Below are 22,932 nucleotides of genomic sequence, written 5' to 3'. Positions count from 1 at the left end.
ATTAATTATTTATCCATATATTATTATATTTATTAATTAATATTCATTATAATTTTTAGATTTATTATATTTATTACATTTTTTCGTTTTTCTATTCAAATGTAATTTCTAGAACTTTTTTATTCTGTTATTTCACCTCAAATTTTGTCTCAATAATCTTATTCTAATGGCATTTACATAGAATACATGAAAATATTTCCTGTTTTTCCCTCTCTATTATCAACAGTTGTTTTTTGTCCGTTACTCGCTTCTCTTTGTTCTACGCATTGTCACATGATCATGTACAAATGGATAATTAATCAGCAAGGCAAGAAAAGAGACTTTTATAGGAACTCAACCGAATTTTAGAATAGAGAAAAATTTCCAGGATAAACAATTTACAATAAAACCCTCTAATCTTAATATTCTTCATATTCGTGCGCTCAACTTCTTCTCCGGCGTTATATTCCCATATCATTTTACAATTACTACTTGGTAATGCGTACTTAAAATAAAAATGACAATTATTTATTACCAATTAGTATATTATTATATTTATTAATTAATATTTATTATATGATTTTATAAATATAGATTTATTAAATTTTTATCTTTCTATCTGTTCAAATGTCTACAATAGGATTATCCTTTTATTTTGTCATCTCATCAAAATATCTTTTCAGTTAGCTTCTGGTAGCATGATTAAAATAATGTTTTCATTCTATTGAAATGCTATTGAAATAGAGCGAGGATTGAAAGAAAGTGTCCAGAATACGGAATTTATTTTCAACAATCGCGCTGATAATAAAATAAGTTTGACTTCGAAAGATATCACTTGCTTAAGGTTCCAAAAGATGTAGACACGGCCTTGCTTATCGTACACATACGGGGACACGGAATCTGTATGTATATACGTGTGCGCGTGCATTACGTCTCGCGCGCGAGGCTTGGATTTTAGTCCGTGACACGGTATTACCGCGACTCGAGCCACTCGCGGAACAGTTTGCCGACTGGCAGGACCGTGAGACGGCAACATCCCGCGGTTATTCTTCGCGTTCTCGCAAGGAAAAGCGGAACGCGCGTGCCTCTTCCGTCCATCGCGTTCGTCTGGACCCATGAAACGATTTCGTTCGCGCGAAATGATTACGTTCGACGTGTATCGATATGCGTAGTCGGTAGTTGATCCCGCTCGTGCTCCGACTTAGATTGGAGGCGAGAGTGAGCGAGAAGGAAATAGTGAATCGCAAGGAGCGAGAGCCCCCTCTCTCTTCTCCCCTTCCTGCAAAAGGGTTACACGTGTAACGAGATTTTGTCTGAAGGAGGAAAGGAGCGAGACCTCGTGCAGAATTTGACTTTTGAGTTCACGCTCTGGAACTATGTGGGACATCGCGACGAAGCGAGTCTTCATCGCGGCCGGAACGTCGCGGAATGGGGCCCGTTGATCGGATCCGCAGCAACGGGCTTCGACGACCATCCACGGCGGAGGTATGGACGTCATCGGAGACGGGGACGAGCAGACCCTCCAGGCGATTCTCGGTGAGTTTCGCGCTTTCGTTTTTTTTTTTTTTTATTTTTCCTATTGTATATCGTTTGCATTACGTTTGCATGATTCGAGGCGGCACTCTATAATTTTGAACGTGTTTTTATAACGATATTATATATTTTTTAAATCGCAATTCATTAACAGTAAACACGGATCAAAAGCGATAATCACGAACGAACTACACTGACAGTTACGGAATGTCGCGCGAATTTGACACCGACACCGTTACCGTATAGCTACGCTCTTCCTCGAGTGTTATGACCACACGTAAGCGCGTACGTTGACCTTAAACGCACACCGGATGCGTTTTCATTCTTCAATGTAGATACAATTAAGAGAAGCTGAACGAGATGTATTGTTGGTCCAACGATGCCTGGAATCGAAAGCGATGGAATATGATTCGTGGAATTCGCAACGTGTTAAATGTGGTGGGGCTAGAACCACCACGATATAGGATTCAGTTGCCACTGGCAAGATTCCTATTCCACTATATAGTGTTTTCGCTTTTTGCGTTGCTTCTCATTTGGGAAGCGAACGAAGAAAGTTTTGCACAAATTATTTAGTGGACTTTGAAATGTTTTATTTTTTTGTATTGTTCATATATTGATAAAAAAACCAACAATAAAACGCATTAACAGCTCAGCACATGCTTTTTGTTGTATACGGTGATAGAAACCATCCAAAATTTAATTTTTTTTAGCGAAATAATAAAAATCCTTGTTATCGCGAAATACAAAAAAACTCTTCTTCATTGGGATTTTGAGTTTCCTTATTTACAATTCTAGTGAATAGGTGGAAAAAAAAACTTACCACAAATTGATGGTAATGGTGTAAATCAAGTGCAAAATATTCCACCAATGATTTAAATTTCATATTTGAAGCATAACTTGAACTTATCGGGATCTAGTAGACTTCAGTGTGAGGGTTAAAAGAGGAAAGTCATGCCGCTTATGTGGATACATTTATCCTACTTTTTCCTTGACTGTGATTTCCTCCCCACTACACTTGTGAAAAAACCGCCTTCACATACTTGTTATGCACTTCTTACAATTAGTTTGATACACATCAACGCCAATTTTCTTCATCCTCGCATTAAATACATCGCTCTCTGTCTACGACGTCCAATAATTGCAGAATACAAAACTTTGCGAGGATACTTTCCAAGTAATCGATATATCTCGTTCCTTTACAGATATTTGTGTTTTCTTCGAGTGCATTTGCAATTTACTGCATGTTCCATGCTGAGTGCATTCACCTGTAACGAGTCCAGCGTGGCATTCTTTATGTAGGTCGGAGGTTGTAATGCGCGTAATGTCTCTCTCTTCTCTTTAGATGGATGTATCATCTTGTTTAGTGGTATAATCATTGAAACAAAGTCTTATTATCACGTTAAATTTTCTTGCGCGCGACAATAGTTTAAAAATCTTACGCCATTAGTTTATCATAAATTGGATTTTATAGATATATTTAGTTCTATTATATAGGAAATTATAGAGAAATAAGTAGAAGCGTTATTATTACAAATATTTATTACAAATGTATATTAGTTTTTTAATCATAATAAAGGAAACCTTTTGTATAATACTTATTGTAAAATAAGAATTTTAAAGACTTAGAAAATGATGGAGATGTTTTCTCTAAAATGTTGATACTATCCGCGTTAGTCACTATAAAGCTTCATCATTATGGTAATAATCATGATATACTTTTCCAGTCGTGTTCCATATACATTTTTTGTTTTTTTTGCTCCCGCGCGCTGTCAGCATTAAAATGCTATTCTCCAACCTATTCATCAACCAATCTATTCCACTGTTCTCTCTACTGCTGCTGTTGCAAACCGATAGTGAAAGTAGCGTGGTGAATGTGCTTTTCCGTTTATTTGGAATTAATGACTTGATAATTTACGGTATAACCTATACCAAGACGGGCAATGTACCGATACTATGCATTCACTTTTTAAGTGTCCACCTGTCTGTTCTAGCGATAGCAACTTTTCTCCGAGCTTATTCATCTGCGCTCATTTTGTTCTTCGGAAGTCATATCTTTTGTGTCATTAATATGTTAAATGTCTATTTTTTAAATAGAATGTACAATTAATAAGAGATAGAATAATAAGATTAATTAATAAAAGAAAGAACATCATTTAATAAATGATCGATTTAAGTTATTTTGTATAACTGAGAAAATGAATAGATTTAGTAACGTATTCTTATGTACTGCATGCTTACTTTTATACAAAGATAACAGAACAGGTCGTGAAAAATGCGACGCAACATATTTGTTAACTTTCATACAATAATAAATATTTAATATTTGTTTTTACATTCTACTCTATACATTAATATTGAGTAAAATTTGTGAAGAAAATCAGGGAAAGGAAGGAAGTCCCTATATGTGTGTGTATGTGTGTGTGTACGTGTCGTGTTCGTGTTCGTGTTCGTGTGCGTGCGTGCGTGCGTGCGTGCGTGCGTGCGTGTGTGTGTGTGTGTGTATTTTATTTTATTTATTTAAAGTGTCTACTCAAATCTTATAAAAAAAATTTTTAAAATTTCTCTGATCTTCCGGTATTTCTGTACAAAATTCTAATATTGAATTCTCAAAATAAAGATTTTTTTGTGGTGCAACTTTCTAAAATAAATTTTTTTATTCCGTATGTTTTTTGATATTTTTCACTCATATGCAGAAAAAACACAAAGCCTGTAAATTTCACTGAAAACTGAATAACTTTCAAAGATAAACATTTTTTATTTGCATATTTTCATATTTTATTACTAAAAATTACAATAAAGAATACATATTACATATTCAATATTTTAATAAGACATTGAATATATAAACACACAAAAAGATATATGTTTCTAATATATTTTAAATACATAATTTCTTTGGCTTGTCGACTTTGTATAAAGACAAAATTATCAAAAAAAGAATTTTCATTAATTCCAAGTTCAATAAAATTCTATGAGAACTCCCTGATTTTTGTAAGTACAAAAGAAATCCTTGAAAATTCCAGATTTTTCTTTTTTTTCAGGGAGCGGACATTATGTTATTTATTATAACTTTTCTTCCTTGAAAGAGAGATTTGAGTAATAAATCATATTGCTGAATTTTACATTCATCCCATTCGTTTATAAATAGTAGAGCAAGTGGTTCATAAGTTGTGTAGTTTATTACACTCGAATAATAATAGCAGGCATAAATTGTAATAAACCGTATGTGTTATCGAGAGAAACAATTTACTACTTACTATTTACGCGCTCAAGCGCGAGTCGAGATTCTCGTAATACATATTTAGTTCGAAAGCTTTATTGCATCGCAGATTTTACGATACTTTACGATTTACTTTCTTTGAAGATTAACCGAAATCTGACCTTTGTGTATCTCACATTTCTTCGCTTGAAGTTTAATCGAATTCGCTTACGAATTATTTTTATACGCGATTTTTCTTCGGCGCAATTACTTACTGATTGTATTGATGAGATCCTTCCGTTGGAGGGGATCTTACCGGGTTACCATCGATCGCGACCTAAAATTTATTTTGGACTACGACGAACGTTTGCGACGAACTTAAATAAAACGATAATGAAAGCAGAGTTCGATCGCCGCGAGCTTAACGGCAATAGTTGAAGTACGCGGATGAATTATGGGATTTCGTCGCGCATAAGCATGGCCGTTCAGGATGCCGCGCAAGCTGGAGGACGACCTGTGCCACCCACGAAAGCATATTGGTTGATGAAAAGCTCCGCCTTTCGCGAAAAGCTCGAGCATGCGCATTCTTCTTGCAATGTCGAGTAGGGGAATATTTTATTTACCAAGTATCTATTGTGTGTGCTACTTTTTATATACAAAGATTGAAATAATTATATACAACTCCGTATTTAATGTCCTATTACAATAAATAGTGTCTTTTTTTCTGAAAGATTGTTGTTCATTACATTCGTAAATTAATTTTTATTTTGACAAAAAATTTAATAAAAAAATTTGATATTGGATCTATGTGTATATCTTAAATATATAATTTTTTGGTAAATAACTTTAATATAAAATATATCAATTAATATGAAACGTTAATTAATTTATGTAAAACAAATTAGTATATTAATATATTAATAAAATATGAAAAAATTTTGTATATCTTATAAGATCTAAAGTGTCAGATATTAAAAACATTTTACTGAATATGTAAAATACTTTACTGAATATATAAACTCTCTGTTTTAATATACATATTTCTAATTTCTAATATTTTTTATTTATCATTATTATTATAATAATTAATATTATATAACGACACAAATTATTATATTATAATTGCATTATACGCTTTTGTTTATTAATTGTAAAACATAAAATTATGTCATGCAGACTTTTAAATTTCTATGAGAAGTGTGTGCATATATATATATATATATATATATATATATATATATATATATATATATATTTACATATATGTATATATGTATATATTGCAAATATATTGTGAATCTCATAAATATAGACACGTGTCCCAGACATAATGGAGCGATTTGTTTAATCGATGGTAAGTCCCTTTGATTCTGATAGGCGTCACGATCACATATATATTTTCTTCAAATATTACGAAGTGAATAAAGTGTATGTAATAAAAAGTATATGTGATAGCTACATTATCATTAATATTTTTGCTTTATTTTATAATGTTATTAATTTAATGTTATTTATGACATGTATTTTGAATATCTTAAATATATTTGCAGTGCAACTCTTCAGTACATTTTTATAGAGTACATTGCAGTACATTGTTATAGAGCAATCTTTTTCCATTTTAATAAGTTTTCACAACAATTATTTCTGATATGTAATAATTATTGCTGATATTGTTTTCGCAATGCTATTATCAAAAGCGAAAGCTGAATATTCGATCGCTGAAAGTTTTACCGAACATGCTTTGTACGAATTAATAATTAATGAAACAAATCAGTAATACTTCTAGCAAATTTCTTGAGAGTCCTTTTATAACACTAGTAAATTAGATGAAGATTTATAAGAAGTTTTCTCTTTCTAATCACAACAATGTTGCTTCGTATTTTCTTTATCGAGGGAGTTAGCTATATTAAATTATTAAATTAATTAATTTCTTGTTTATAAATCATATAAGATGTTCAGCATGCTATCATAGTTAAATTCATAAATGTCTATTACTTATATAATAGAGTTAAGACTTGATCTATTACAAGTTTGAATAGCAACAATATTTTTATTTGAAGCAAATAATGGTCTTCGCTATAGGCGCGAATAAACGTCATAGCGGACTAACTACACCGGCTGCTCTACATTTTCATGGGAGATTGTTTATAATACAAGAGAGAGGATGTGTGGACTACTTTTGTGATTTGCGAATCATTGCTGACATGATTGTTCAATATACAAACATTCTATACATTATGATCATAAACTAAAGCAAGTGATGAACCTTTTTATTAATGTTTTAAAATCTGTTTTGAATTATCTTTTGAGCGCTTTGTTGTCCAAGTAATAAATCATATGGAGAATAATTTGTGATTTTTATGCTAATAAAGAGCCTAATGGATATAGAATGTGAGACTTATTTTTTCGCATTTGTAATAATAAATAAGAAGCGTATGCACCATCAATAAGTACTTTGTATATGAAATTGTATTATATATATTTTTTTTTAATGTTGCAATAAAAAATATAAAAATGTTAAAGAATCCACTATATATATCGGTATATATATATATATATATATATATATATATATATATATATATATAATTATATTTATATTTATATTTATACATGTACATTTTATTCAATATTATATTTAATATTTTTGTTATTATATATGAGATGTTATATTAGCGATATTTTGAATGCTTGTATATTTTAAAGTTGGAATATTTTACAATGTATTGTTTAAATTAAGTTGACTGCATAGCACTCACTCTGCTTCTAAAAAATCTTTTATCTATTATAAGTAATTTTTAATTTCATCTTGAAATATATGTATAATCCACGAAAAAATTTTAAAAATGATGGAAATTATTAGATTGTCATTTTTATTTATCGCCATTTTGGAAAATTTTACATTTAATTTAAATAATTAATTCTAATGGCATATATCATTTATGTTTATATTTAATCGTATCATGCTAAAGTGGCACAGTGGCTAGTGAAAGCCGATGAATTCCATGATCTAAAGTTCAGGGGGCGTATCACTGTGGGAATCATACGACTTTTCTCTGTGCTCTGTGTGTGTGTGTGTGTGTGTGTGTGTGTGTGTGTGTGTGTGTGTGTGTGTGTGTGTGTGTGTGTGCTTTACAAAAATAATAATGCTCAACTGAATATTAATTATTATTATTTTGCTAGTTATAACTACAAAATAATATTTATGGATGTGGCAGGATTAAAATATCAAATACATAAAAATGGAAATATATTCCAATCCTTGCAAAAATTCCGTGAGCTTATCGATCCTGAGGACTGGTTTGCTTTAACGTTGCTTGCGAATTCTCCAAGGAGACTATTATACGATAACAAAACGATATGCTCTTTGGGCTGAATATCAGTGACATACAATGAGACGTGGTTCAACATGCGCACCGTCGCGATGAGGTAGAGAACGTGGTTATTACGGGAGAAACATGGCCCCGGCTGTTTCTGTTGATGTCCCGATGTCGTGTCTCTTGTTCGAGTCACGCTAAGTTTTCTCGCTCGCGCGTCCTCATTTTTTTAGATCCTTTCTTTCCAGGATTTATGCCGATTTATAATACGTATATACATACGCGCGTGAACCGATAATCTCTTCTCGATTGCTCGAGCACATTGTTTTATTCCGCGAATACATACGTATGTACGCACACACGCATGCACGCACTCACACCCACATTAAACACATTACCATATTTATTGCTTTGGCAATAACATTTGCGCTCGTAGGCGAGTGTGTCATGGTTGAGCGATGTATGGATGAGGTCAGGCATTTGGATTAAACGCACTGCCACACGCAAGAATTTCCGACGCAAACCATTGTTTTGCGTATTGACAATAAAGAATAAATATGTATCGTATTTATTTTTTGAAACTACAAATTGGAAAATCCATAATCTGTAGAAACAATATCATATCGCTCAGTATATAGTTAACAAGGTGTCTACTCCCTAGAAAAACATGGAAAATTTAGAATTTTGAGAGATTTCTTTTGTATCTGGAAAAATCAGGAAATTTTCATGGATTTTTATTGACTCTGAAGGAATTTTAAAGGAAATCTTTTTATGATAATTTTGCTCTTATATTGTGAGCAGCCGACAAGCCAAGCGAATTATATGTTTAAAATATATTATAAATGAATACCTTAACAAAATATTAAATATCTCAACAAAGTATTAAACAATAAATATACTTTATTGTATTTTTTAGTGATAAAAAATGAAAATGTTATGCAAGTGAAAAATGTTTATGAAAAAGCTTACGAAAACTATTTCAGTCTTTTTTTCAGTATATTTGCAAATATTAAGATTTAGATAACTCTGTTTTTTATACGCATGAATGAAAAATATTAGAAAACGAATACGATAAAAGAACTTATTCTAAGAAGTTGCATCAAAATATTTTTAAAATTTCTTTTTTCAAATTTTTTTTTATCTGGAATTTTGAATAAAAATATGTTCTGGAAGATCAAAGAGTTTTCAGGAAATTCTTTTTTTTTAATTTCTTACAATTTGAATAGATATCTATATTCAAGATTTAGAAATGTGACTAAAAATCGCAAAGAAAGATATTTAAAAATTAAATTAAGATAATGCAAAAAATTGTGAGATACAGTTTTGGCGTATATATTAACCAGCATAGAAAAAATTGGGACCATTAAGGGTTGAAGATTTAAGAATTAAATTAAAACATCCAAAAATAAAAATTTTTTTTTGCGTACTAGACTTATATAGAAAACTTATATATTTATACATATATATATATATATATATATATATATATATATATATATAATAAAAGAATTATGTAAATTTCTTTAATGTATATATATTTAAAGAATTTAATTCTTTTATAATATATTTTAACTTCCTTTTTTTAATTATTAATTTATTTTAATTTTCTTTTCTTTTTTATCAAAATAGTTTTATTATATTTTTGACGGTATAAGCTTTTTATAAAAAAAATTGCATTTATAAAAAATCTGAACGCAATATATACATAATTTTTTTATTACATATAGAATGTCTCTATATCTTTTTTTTATTTTATTTAGTGTTAAATGTGTGTTTTAATTAATGTAAAAATTTTAATATAATATAACGAAATCAGTGGGAATATTTTTTAAACTTCACAAAACATGCTTACGATAAGATGTATCGTAATCATCGTTTTGCGTTCCATAGATTTCTGAATACGAATCAAGCAAATCAGTGTGTACCGAGCAAGTTCGTTTACGCGTCAGATGAAAAATATACAGATGTGATTAACGTAACAATTTATACTACAAATATCAAATGAGATTTTAAGTAAATCGCTGCCGCTACAAAATCATATATTTACTTTTTAAAATTACGGACTCAAAACTAATGGAATGTACATTACAAATAAACTACCCAAAATATTCGTATTTTATACGAAGTGTGTCAAAAAGGATTTAGGCATTTTTAAAATATAGTTTTTATTAAATGTAAAGTTGGTTTTTTTGCGAAAATGTCGTGCTATTACATTTTTTGTTATAGTATCAATTTATATAAAGAGTTTTATACAAATTAAATTTAAAATAAAATGTAATTTATGGATTGCCTTATTATTTGATCTTGGTTTTGACGTTATCTATTATTCTCTCTTGAGAGATAAATAAATTTGCGCGAGTGTTTGGTCAATTTCACACATTTTCGAATTTTGGAGAAAAGTTTATTTGCGAACCCATGTTCATAGGAAAAAAGCCTTATTTTGATCTCTAGAATATGCTCCTAAAGTTTAGTGCATCATTTCAGATACACCCTAATCAGAATTTATTACTCAGTACATTTTAGGTGAAATTTATTTGAATAGAATTTTAATTTGAAGCTGACTTATAAAGATATATGGTATCAAAAATTATTAAAAGATTAAAAATCAATAAAAACAAATATATAATCAATTGGCTTGAAGAGTCAGCGCGAAAATTAGTGCACATACATTGTTAATAGTAACATTATAATTTTATTCTAATCAATAGATGTTTCAAATTCTTTTTTGGTTCTTCTTCAGTATAATATTAAAAATATCAACGGTATAAAGTGAAATTTTAATGTTTCGTATGGGAATTATTAATTGAATGTCTCGCAGCGGAACTATACCAAGGTCTTGTGATGTTTTCTAAGTAGTAAGATTATTTTGTGAGGCAGATCCTTTAGTTACTACCTACTCCATCCTTGTTTGATACGACAGGAAATATGAGGAAACATCATTGTAAATGTTTTTGATTTTAAGACCTCTCAATTTATACTCCTGAAATTAGCAAGGATGGAGTGAGCTTTCCAATGTGGATCTCAGAGTTGATTAGATTTTGAATGACCTTGTCGATTAAATGAGTGTTAAATTACGAACAATGGATACATCTATATATATATATACAATTATAAATTATTAAACGCACTCTCTATACATAACGTGTTCAATAATATATTAATAAGTGAATAAGTAAACTATAAAATAAGTCAAATTAATAAGAATCTAATTATATAAATTATTAAAGGTGAAAGTTAGCAAAACAGTCATTGTAAAGTTAAAATTGTAAATGATTTATTTTATTAAAAATCAATACGGCATATATAGAGTTTGGATCTTGGATTTCACAATCTCTTGAAATTTTTTTTGAGTCGATAGACAAGAGTATGCGAGTCAAAAGAACAATACTTAGGAAATCGTGGCTTTTAGATGCACACATGATACATTTAATAATACATACAACGATATCAACCATAGTGATAATGACATCTGTAATTTATTGTAGGGTGATTATTTTCACGAATTTTGATTATAAAGAAGAAAATTTTACATTCTTTCTTTTTTATATGTAGATATATTCTTGTTACCAACTTCTACAATTATGTGTGTGTGTGTGTGTGTGTGTGTGCGCGCGTGTGTGTGTGTGAATCATAAGTCATTTTGACACTTACCAATGAGCAGTTTTTAATTGCTTCATTTTACTAGCATTGAAATTGAATTTGTTAATAATTGTGCATATAAAACTTGCATGATGTAGACGCAGTTTCATTAATAAAAATTATATATATATATATATATATATATATATTATTTTTTTATATATATATATATATATATATATATATATATATATATATGAAAAAAATTAGTTTGCTCATTTGATTTGTTTTAGGATAATTTTATACCATATAAATAGATATAGTAATTTTGGTTAATAAGAGCCATAAATCTAATCACAAATTTTTTTTTAAAAAAGTTTATATAAATAGAAATTGAACATTTTTGTTTGTCACTCTTATTATTCGTGAAAATTGTTAAAAACTTTGAATGTTGGAACGCATTATTTTTTTCAATTTTGCATCTATTTCTTATGCGTAATCTTATAGCGCAAATTGCAGTTCTACTATGACATTTGTTATTTTATTAATTTTTTGATAGCTGATGAAGATTAACAATACAAAACTGGATTAAAACATTCACATTCTATTTATATAATTGAACTTTTTCGAAAAAATCTTTGTTTTATTTTTTGCGACTGGCATTAGCACGCTATTTCATTTATTTTATATATTTCTTGCAATTCTATACTTTTTTATATAAAAAAGATATATTATGCTGAAAAACATGTTTTTATCAGTACATTTTATGCAGAGTATTCCATTTAATGACAACAATATATCTTATACAGGGTGAGATTTTTAACTTGAAACTGCAAAATATCTGTTAAAATAAACATTTATAATGTAAAATCAACCTCTTCGAAGGTCAATGACCTTGACATATATTGTCAAGGTTACTACTCAGAGTAATGAAAAAAAGACTCATAACTGTTATTAATTAAAAAGTTATAGTAAAATTATACAAATATAGATCTCGTTACACTAAAAGCACAAAGTTGCAAACCCGTGTGAAATTGTAGAAACATAGATCTTGTAATACTGAAACCGAGCGATGGACGTCACTTCGCGTGAAAAATTGGAAACCTATATAAAACCATTAAACTTATTTTGTTAATAACTTTTTAGTGTAAAACAAAATAATTTATCATATGATCACATAGATTTGCAATTCCCCCCCTCCTCTCGCTGCCGCGAAGAGATTCACATCGCCGGGTGCTTTCAGTGTAACAAAATCTCTATGATTGTATAATTTCACATGGTGAAATTATAGCAACTTCTTTTATGGAACAAGATTCACTTATTACTCGGTGCTTTCATAAACAAAGTCTATATTTGTACGACTTCACATGGGTTTGTAACTTTCTACGTGCAGCCAAATTCATCCCTATCGCCCGGTGCTTTTAGTGTGAAATAAGATTTATATTTGTACAATTTCACATGGATTTGCAGTTTTTCACGCGAAGCGAGGTCCATCTAACGACGCCTCTTGCTTTCAGTGCAAAATGAGATCTTGTTATAGTTTTACATAGATTTTTAACTTTCATTAAACATTATTTATATTAGCCTCAATTTGTATACATATAATTGCTTATTTATTGGTTATTTTGTCATTTTATTTACTTTATAATATTCTTATGCGTTAAAAATAATATAATCATTATATTGTGTTAGAATAATTACATTAGAAAATTATTGTATTAGATGATACATATATTATATTATTAAATATTGAGAGAGAGAGAGAGAGAGAGAGAGAGAAAATAATATTTATAATGTGTCATATTAATAATAAAAATATGTCATTACAAAATATGTAAATATGTAGATATTAATATTACAAATAATAAATAAGGAAAATGTTGGTTTTCAACATTTGTGTGGATATTTTGTAATGACATATTTTTATTATTAATATGACACATTATAAATATTGTTTTCTCTCTCTCTCTCTCAATATTTAATAATACAATATATAGTTCGTGTGCATATTTTTTATATAATAATTTTTTTAACAAACAGTGAGCGGCGATTTACTTTTTGCAAGTTACTCGAGGATATGTTCCTGACAACATATATCAAAATCATTGATTTTTGGAGGAGCTGACCTTATGTGATTATTATTTATATTTACCCGGCTAGTTTAATTCTAAAAATAAGATTTTTTCGAAATATTTTTCAAGTTATATATATTTATTTAAACGAAATTGTGTTTTTTCTTTCATAAGTTAATTTTCCTCATTATTCTATATGAAAAAATATCAAGGAAAATTTACATAAAAAAATTAATTTATGATAATGTTATAATTTATTCTGGCACATTGTAACATAAAATATGTAAAATTTATTATACATTTTATTTGCTCTTCCACTAAAATAATTGTTAAATTTTTCACAGAATTATGAGTCGATTATGATCCTATTTTTATAAACACTCTAGCAAGCAATGCATATTTTTCTTAAATTTTTTATATTAATTCAATTGTTCAACTTATTATTTGATGTATAAAAATATTTTTTAAAATTATATGTATATTATTGGAAAGTAAATACATACTTTACAAGGTATTACGAACTTTATGTTAATATGTCATACAAATTATGAAATATATTTTGTACCTTATCGACTTTTTTATTTATTAATTTTTTAAATTATCTTAATATTAATTCATTCTACATATTTTATTTTTATATATAAAATAGTAAATTGCCTTATAAAAAGACAAAATAATTTAATTAAAAAAACAAATGTTTAAAAATACAAATATGACTTTGAAATCTTGGAAGCGTTTCCATGGAACAAAAATTGTAATCAAATTGCGCTAATCTTCTCGGCATTAATAAAAGTATCTTTCGAATTTGAATATATTATAGTCCAGATAAAATAAGATGCATTCATTTTTTATTTATTTTCTTATGGCTGCCAAGGAAAAATGTCTTCTTAAAAATATCGACTTTTCTATATATATGAGCTAATATATGAGCTGTCGAAATGGTAAACAAAATAAAAATGCTTTAAATAAAAGTTTTTTTTTATAGCTCAAAGTACACTTTATAATGATACATTTAAATTTTCTAAAAATGTAAAATTTTTAAAAATACTTTTCTTTCTTTTCATTGTCAAAAATTCTAAAATTTTTTGAAGAAAAAAAAATTAAAAAACATTTACATTTTAATATTACTCCTATATTACTGATTTGTTACAATTTTTATACTGATGTAACGATGCAAATTACAAGTAAAATTATACTGCATCAATTCACTTATTTACATCACACTATCTTTATATTTTAGATAATAACCTTTGATATATAATCAAATATATCTTGCAACTTTCCTTTTATCACTTTAAGTAATATGTTACTATAATTGTATATAGAAAATTTATTCACATAATTATACATACGTTGAATACACACACACACACACACACATACATTACACGTTAAAAAAACACACAAATTCTCTCTCTCTCTCTCTCTCTCTCTCTCTCTCTCTCTCTCTCTCTGTCTCTTACTTTAATTAAAATTTTAATAAATATTATTTAATAATTATTGCAAAAAATTATGAAAAAAAAATTGTCATTATACAGGGTGTTCCGAAACTTTTGACACACCCAAAGTGTGAAGGTAGATTAGGCCATACTGAGTCGAAAAGTCCTGTACCATTTTTTTGAATAACGTTTAATAAAAGAGATATTATTATTGAGTAAAGTTTGGCCAATCATTGCCGATCTTTAGTCAAGCGCACGTTGGTGAACTGCGCGCCTTATAGTGTGCGTGAGCGTTCTGCTGTTACAGCGGCGCACCACTACCAGGCGTGCGGCTCATTGACGTGTGTCCGGCTAAAGATCGGTGCTGATTAGCCAGACTTTACTCAATAATAACTTCTTTCTGAAACTATAGAGGAAAATTCAAAAGTTATAGAGGAAAATGGTACAGGACTTTTCGAGTTTGGCCCAATCTACCTTCACACTTTGGGTATATCAAAAGTTTCGGGACACTTTGTATAGCGAGCAAATAAACTGCCTACATGAATATCATGTGTGTGGGGGCGTTCGTAGTTAAAAATCGTTCTTAAAAATCTTTTTGCAAAATAGTTTTTCTCATATACAATTATATTTAGCTTATAATGCTTTTTAATTTTTATTCTTAAAAAGATTTTCGAATTTTTAAAAATAAAAAGAAAGAAAAATATTTTAAGAAATTTTCTATTTTTTGCAAAATATCTAAATATATCATTATAAAGTGCACATTTTGAATTATAATTCTTTTATTTCAATCATTTTTAAAATTTTTAATTTCATGATATTAAATCATTAAAATCGATTTTTTCAAAAGAATATGTTTCACCTTCTTAACGGCCATAAAAGAAAAAATAAAAAGATACGTGTCTCTTATTTTGACCTAGAATACAACATACCCACAACAAAAAATTAAATTATTACAGATGGTACAGTATAAAAAATATCACTGTTCCCATATTCATTAATCCGATTTATTAAAATCACGATTTGAAAATTTGCTTTATAGTCATGTGATTGCTGAAAATAACGCGCATTAACTTAATATTTAAAAGAAAGAATATTTTAATCTAACTTATGTATTTTGCTAATTTGTAGAAATTAATGAATATAGTGTATTTTTTTCTTCTTAAAAAACGTACTATTCCCTTTTTTTCTACATTGTGATAAATTAAGTAATATTGCGTATGAAAAAAATTATAGATAATTTATAATTCTGATAAAAATCTGACGATGAGAAGGAATAATTAAATTAGCATCAACAATGCATTGACATGCAATGCCGTTTGCATATAAATTTCGTTGATACCGTCCCTTGCGCGACCTCGAAGATTTCTGTAGTTGTAATGTAATTAAGCGCGCGATGATAAAGTAAGAAAGAAACACTTAAAAAAGAATCTGGCAACATGATCATCGGTCAGACCTGTATGAATTAATTTAGCTTGTGTATTTATAAATAAAGTTATTGGACAGTAATATTATTTGACAACTATTTCAATGAAATATTTTGTAATCTATTGACTTTTTCGAATCGAGTATAAAAAATCTAATTGACGTCAATTGCTTTTCCGGATACTATCACTTGGAAACGCATGTTTTATCGCGATCGAATTACACTTGCTAAACATTTATTATCATAGACATTTTCATATTTTTTTCCTTTTACCTCCTTGAGTTATTTATACCTTGGCAAATTGCATAGGTAAATCAAGATTAATTAACCAATGTCAGCGACATTGTTAATAACCGGTCGTTCTCGCTCCACATATTTTGATGCAACGTTTCTAGATATGTAATGCACGCATATCGTGTGTGCTGTAAAAGCGTTATAGTAGAATATCTTTGTGTAACAGAGATTATTAGTTCACGCGAAGCGTTACAAATCTTTAAAATTTTAGAGATGATTATCTTTTTTATGAATGAGCAGGGTGTTTACTTTCTAAAAAAATATGGAAAACTTGGAATTCTTAAGAATTTTTTTTTGTAATTGGGAAAATTAAAGAATTCTCATAGAATTTTATTAGAACACAGGGAATTTTTTTAAAGTCTCTCTTTGATAATTTTACTCTTACATTGTAAGCAGTTGGCAAGCTAAGTAAATTATTCAAAATATATTATAAATATATCTCTATCTCTATTTATTATATTCAATGTCCTAACAAAATATTGAAATGCAGTACATATTTTTCATTGTAATTAAAAAAAAAACCTTTATCCTACACTATTTAATTTTTGCCAATACATTTGCAAATCTAACACTTGAAACTTAAGTAGTTCCATGTTTTCTCTTCGTATGAGTGAAAAGCATTAGAAAATGGATACAATAAAAAAAAACTTATTTTAGAAAATTGCATCAAAAATTTTTAAAATATTTTTTATCTAAAATTTTGAATAAAAATACCGTGGAAGAATGGGGAATTTTCTTACAAGATTGGAATAGACACCTTGACTTGAAATGGTGGCAAACAAATATAACCTCGGTAAGTCAACGATGAATAAATAAACGACCGTTTAATCAGTAACAAACATTTGCATATTATCGGCCTACTGTCATCGCCGCCCTTTCTCAATCGCGAGTGTTTCAAAATCAAGCCTGGGAATGTTTGCTCGGGTCCCTTTCGTGTTAATAGTAATATAAACGGAGGGTTGATATACAATACATGAAAGATACGCGGATAATCGGACAGGCGGGCAGACTCGTAATTCGTAATGCGTGTCGATTACACGCACCCATGAACATTTACGCACGCGATGAGAAATAATAGATTCGAGCTTTCTCTCTCACTCCCTTTCTTTCTTTCTCTCTTTCTCTCTCTCAGTACACTAAATGACGGACATACAAACAGCAGGTGCTCTCAACGAAAGAATTCTGATGGAATAATTGGATGATCTATTAACCTCCCTTTTAATGTTTTATTTGTATGACGCGTTTAAGTTAGTGTTAATCGATTAAAAGATGATTTATTTCACAAATGGATAATAATAAAAAAATGAAAATGAAAGAAAAAATGAAAGAAAACAGCATTTTCATAATTCAACATATACTAACTAAGCTATAGACTATCAAATTTTGAAATCCAGATAATAGGCTTTTTTTTAATTACCATTAATCTTTTGCCTTTGTTTTGTATCTATCAGTGTAATGTGATAAACTCATAACATTTTTCATCATTCCGATTGTAAAATTTACTTTCAAATTTCTTATTTAATTCACACATAAAATTTGCGGTGGTTTAAGTGAATAAATATTTTCTGTAATTAGATCTTAAAAAGATCAATTACATTAATTTTTATTTGCACAACTTTTTATGCTTCTATTTTGATATAATGATATATTGTGTGACATTTATGTGTCACATTCACAGACATTTATATGTATAATAATGTATATAATATTATACCTAAAATCGCTAAGCAATATTATTAGTGAAGCCAGGACAACCATTTACAATTGAGCAGAATATATGTGAATACAATGTAAAAAATTTTCATGTAAAGTTACAACTATTAATGAACTAATAATGGAACAATATTGGAACCATATATTAAAGATGTATATTTACATACATCAGTAAATTTATATCTTGTAGATAAAATTATTATTTTCTATGGTAAGTAAGCAGCTTGCACAATTGATTTGTCTCATTATTCTGTACATAAAAGTATTACGGTATTACGGTTTTGTTTATATATTTTTGATTCGCGCTATATTTGTTATTATTTATTTATTTGGTAAGACTTGCGCCTATAAGTTATTTATTTGATATTTTGCGCTCCTTAAACCTATTTATGTATTTATTATGGTAAAATTATTGAAAATTAAATATTTTACGAGATATTTTATTTTTTATATTAAAATATGTCAGGTTAAGATATAAAATAACTCAAAAAATACTTAATGAAAAAATACTTTATTATAGTATTTTAAAAAAATCTCAAGAAAGGTTATAAAAATATATAAAAAATAGAGGGATTTATTTAAAAAAATAAAGTTGATATTGAAATAATCTTTGGACTTTGATCCAAGATCAAATGAAGATCACCATCAGATAATCCGCTCAACATCAAGCAACTTTTGTCTGAAACATTTTTATCTTAAACTTAAAGGCTCTGAAATATTTCAGTGGAATGATTAATGGTCCATTTTGTATATATTGATGAGTTATGAATTATGTATACAGATGAATTTATATATTTCCATTATTAATAATATAATTGTTACACTCATTATTTATGTAACTTTATATATTTTTTTTACAGTATAGGTTGGGTTAGTACGCATTGTATACTTACATTTTTACACTTATTTACATATACACTTATACATTCTGCCCAATTGTAGATAGGTGCTTCATCTCACTATATGAGACCTAGTTGTATTAGCAGTCTATGTATAATATATAGTAGCAATCTTTTGTCACATCAATTAAGTCCAAAAAAGAAAGGATTAAAAAATTGATATTGAAAGGTCTCTATAAAAATTGTCGCTCACAATTTATAGTTCTTTACGTGAATTAATAAAATTTATTGGCTAATATAATATTTTAATTTAATTTTCTTGGAATAATATATAAAAATTAAAGATGTTTTAAATTTTTTAATGTTTGAGGATATCGTTTTGAATTATTTTAATTTGTTAATAAATAAATAATTTTAAATACATTATAGTTATTTGATTCAAATAAAATAACAAGAATTTTTCTAATAAATGAGTTATCTACTATACACTATTTATTTATTTTATGCAAATTTTTAGTGCTGCTATTTAAAAAATTATTATGTAATTTATTTATATTTTTTATGAAGAAAATTAATCAAGAAAATTAACCAAGTATTCTTAAAATTAATTTAATTAAAAAAACAGAAGAATTTGAGAAACATCAATAAAAAAAAAATTAAATTCAAAATTTAAATATTCATTCAAATATACGATCTCTAAATTATAAATATATTACAGACTATTTATTTAATGCTAAATTTTGATTTTTTAATTCATATATAAATATATAAAAAAAGTTTTTTAATATTTATATGTATACATATATGTTTTTATATTACAATTGTATTTTTAATTTATACAGCGCATAAAGAAGTATTAATTTGCGTTTTGTAAAGAAACATTGACTCTTTAAATCGCATCATCTTATATGTGTGATAATATATTTCAAAGAAAGGGGTTGCGTATAACCATCCCTTCAGTTCGAAATAAGCTCCGCCCTCCGATCAAAGAGGAATCCCCACTATACTTGGAATATGGTGGAGGTATTCTTGAAGCCTCCTGATAGAGGAGACTTAAATCATGAACTACCGTGGACTGTTGTATTTCGTTGTTCCATAAAATTAGGATCACACGAGTAAAAGCTGCGTCCTCTTTTTCGCGACATATAATTGTAGAGATTCAAGTAAACAATAATTTTATACTTTAATCTGAAAGTATTGTCAAACGTTTCAATAATTTATGCCGTGCAATCGGGAAAAAAATAGATTATGAAGTGTTGCATAAAATGTAAAGATCATGTAGTATCTAAATAACTATATGCAAACGGGATAAGTTATTTATTTCGTACATCGTATAAACTTATTCGGGACAACAAGTTTGTAGCGCGATGAAGTGTTATTCTAGCTTTACATCAATACAAACAATCTTCCAAAAGTGAAATTTATTAAAACAATTGTTGTCATGGAATTTTCATGGGCGCTTCAGCATCAAGTTAATGATCATAACGGACGAGATCATCCAGAGAATCATCATGAAGACGTTAACATTATTAATCAAGTGAGCGCTCGCCGACTACTCAACGTAACAGGTAAAAAAAATAAAGAGTATCAGTATATAATTTGCGTGAGCGAGGAAGTGCTTCGTTTATTTTACAAATGCAGCTTATTCCGCATTCTAGTAATTCAAAAATTAATATCGTATTTTTTAAGAAAATGTAAACATATATATATATATATGTGTGTGTGTGTGTGTGTGTGTGTGTGTGTGTGTGTGTGTGTGTGTGCGTGTGCGTGTGCGTGTGCGTGTGCGTGTGCGTGTGCGTGTGCGTGTGCGTGTGCGTGCGCGTGCGCGTGCGTGTGATGTGTGTGTGTGTATCGAAAACAGTGCATTTTCAGATACAATTTTGCAAAAAAAAAATATATATATATATATACAATATAAAACTATGTATATATATGATCGACACAATATTACTGCCAACTATCTGAGTTGAAAAAAACGCACTTCGCTTATGTCAATATTTCATGTTATTTAAACGAACATATTGTTTACAACATACATACATATAATGCATAATTTCACATGATGATTGTTATTATACATATAACATATAATTTTATATATATTATATAAATTATATATTATATAAAAATTATATAAAATTATATATTACATGTATAATATATAATTTTATATGATGATTGTTATCGTGTCGAAGTTATATGTCGATACGTCTATGATCACGTAAATAGCGGTTTAACACCTGTCCACAACTTGTTCAAGAGCTTCCCCTCAAAAGCCTCTAATAGCCGAAAAAGAGAAAAATGCTATGCACCCTACCAATCGTTTAGGGTTCAGGTGGGACTCGAGGTCGGATTCGTATTCGCGACACGGCAGCTGCATCAACTCTAATTAACAGGGGTGAAATCGACAACTGAGTTTCGATTAACTTCTTCCGTTCATGATACAATCATGACAATATACGTGTAAAGATATACGTACATTGCGTTAATATTATGTTTCATTACCATGTGGATTACGACTGGAATATGCGAACGCGTCGCATATATTCCATCGCGAAAAATGAAAGCCAGTCAATTTTCATAGACGTGTCGCTATTTATATATATGTATGTATCGTGCATTTCTATTTGCATCGCCGGAGAAAGTGGTCGTTACATAGATCAAAAGCTTATACACACGGGTATTCTTGCATTTATTCGGAAATAGGCACAATTATTTCATTACTATTTCTTTATAATAATGGGATACATCACTTGAGTGAACATTGACATTAGCATACAGGTTATCTAATCCTTGGAACAATAGGGAAAATTTAGAATTCTCAATTTGTTTTGTACCTGAAAAAGTCAGGGAACTCTCATGAAATTTTATTGAACTTTAGGGAATTAAAAAAAAATATTATTGGGATAAACGGGTTAATTGAGAGCTTGACGCGGAAATCAATGCGCAAATTTAATTTTGTTTGATATATTTATTGATTGAATGTTTCGGTCTTGGATTTAGACCGAATCTTTAGCATATGTTGTGTGTTGGTCGGCGGTGCACATTATCTCGTGTACAGTATATAATGGATTTAGTTCCGGCGGTGGATGATTTGTCGAACGATGCACCGCGAACTACAAGACGCAATTCAGTTGCGACTTGTAGTCCGCGGTGCCTCATTCGACAAATCATCCACCGCTGGAACTAAAATCCATTAAATAATGTGAAAAAATGTTTATCTTACGAAAGCTATTCAGGTTTTTAAATATTTGCAAATTTAACACTTGAAACTTAAGATTGAGTTTTGTATTTTTTTTTGTATGACTCAAAAACATTAGAAAACAGATACAATAAAAAATTTATTTTAGAAAATTACACCAAAAGATATTCAAAATATTCTTCTTATTTAGGATTTCAAATAAAAAATATCTGAAAAAATATTAAAAATATTTTTTAATTTGAGTAGACGCCCTTTCTAATATATATATATATATATATATATATATATATATATATATATATATATATAGCACAAAAGAATATGTATACATATAATTGTA

At 28.6% G+C, this 22,932-nt stretch overlaps 1 protein-coding gene across 4 annotated transcripts in view; it reads left to right on the top strand.

Moving 5' to 3' along the window:
• Nucleotides 1–918: 918 nt before the first annotated feature.
• LOC126852233 (myelin regulatory factor-like protein) overlaps nucleotides 919–22,932 on the top strand; it is a 64,878-nt gene continuing 42,864 nt past the window's right edge. For 3 of the 4 annotated variants that reach the window (XM_050596808.1, XM_050596807.1, XM_050596804.1), the window contains exon 1: nucleotides 920–1,515. In XM_050596808.1, coding sequence (XP_050452765.1) covers nucleotides 1,467–1,515 — 49 coding nt within the window. In that variant the 5' untranslated portion in view covers nucleotides 920–1,466. Of the gene's footprint in view, nucleotides 1,516–22,932 lie in introns of all 4 variants that reach the window. The other variant, XM_050596806.1, reaches the window with a different exon arrangement.

The sequence above is a fragment of the Cataglyphis hispanica genome, chromosome 10 (assembly GCF_021464435.1).
Source record: "Cataglyphis hispanica isolate Lineage 1 chromosome 10, ULB_Chis1_1.0, whole genome shotgun sequence".
In the NCBI taxonomy this organism is placed as follows: domain Eukaryota; kingdom Metazoa; phylum Arthropoda; class Insecta; order Hymenoptera; family Formicidae; genus Cataglyphis; species Cataglyphis hispanica.
Note: the sequence above shows the minus strand (reverse complement) of the source record. Positions and strands in the feature narration are given on the sequence as shown.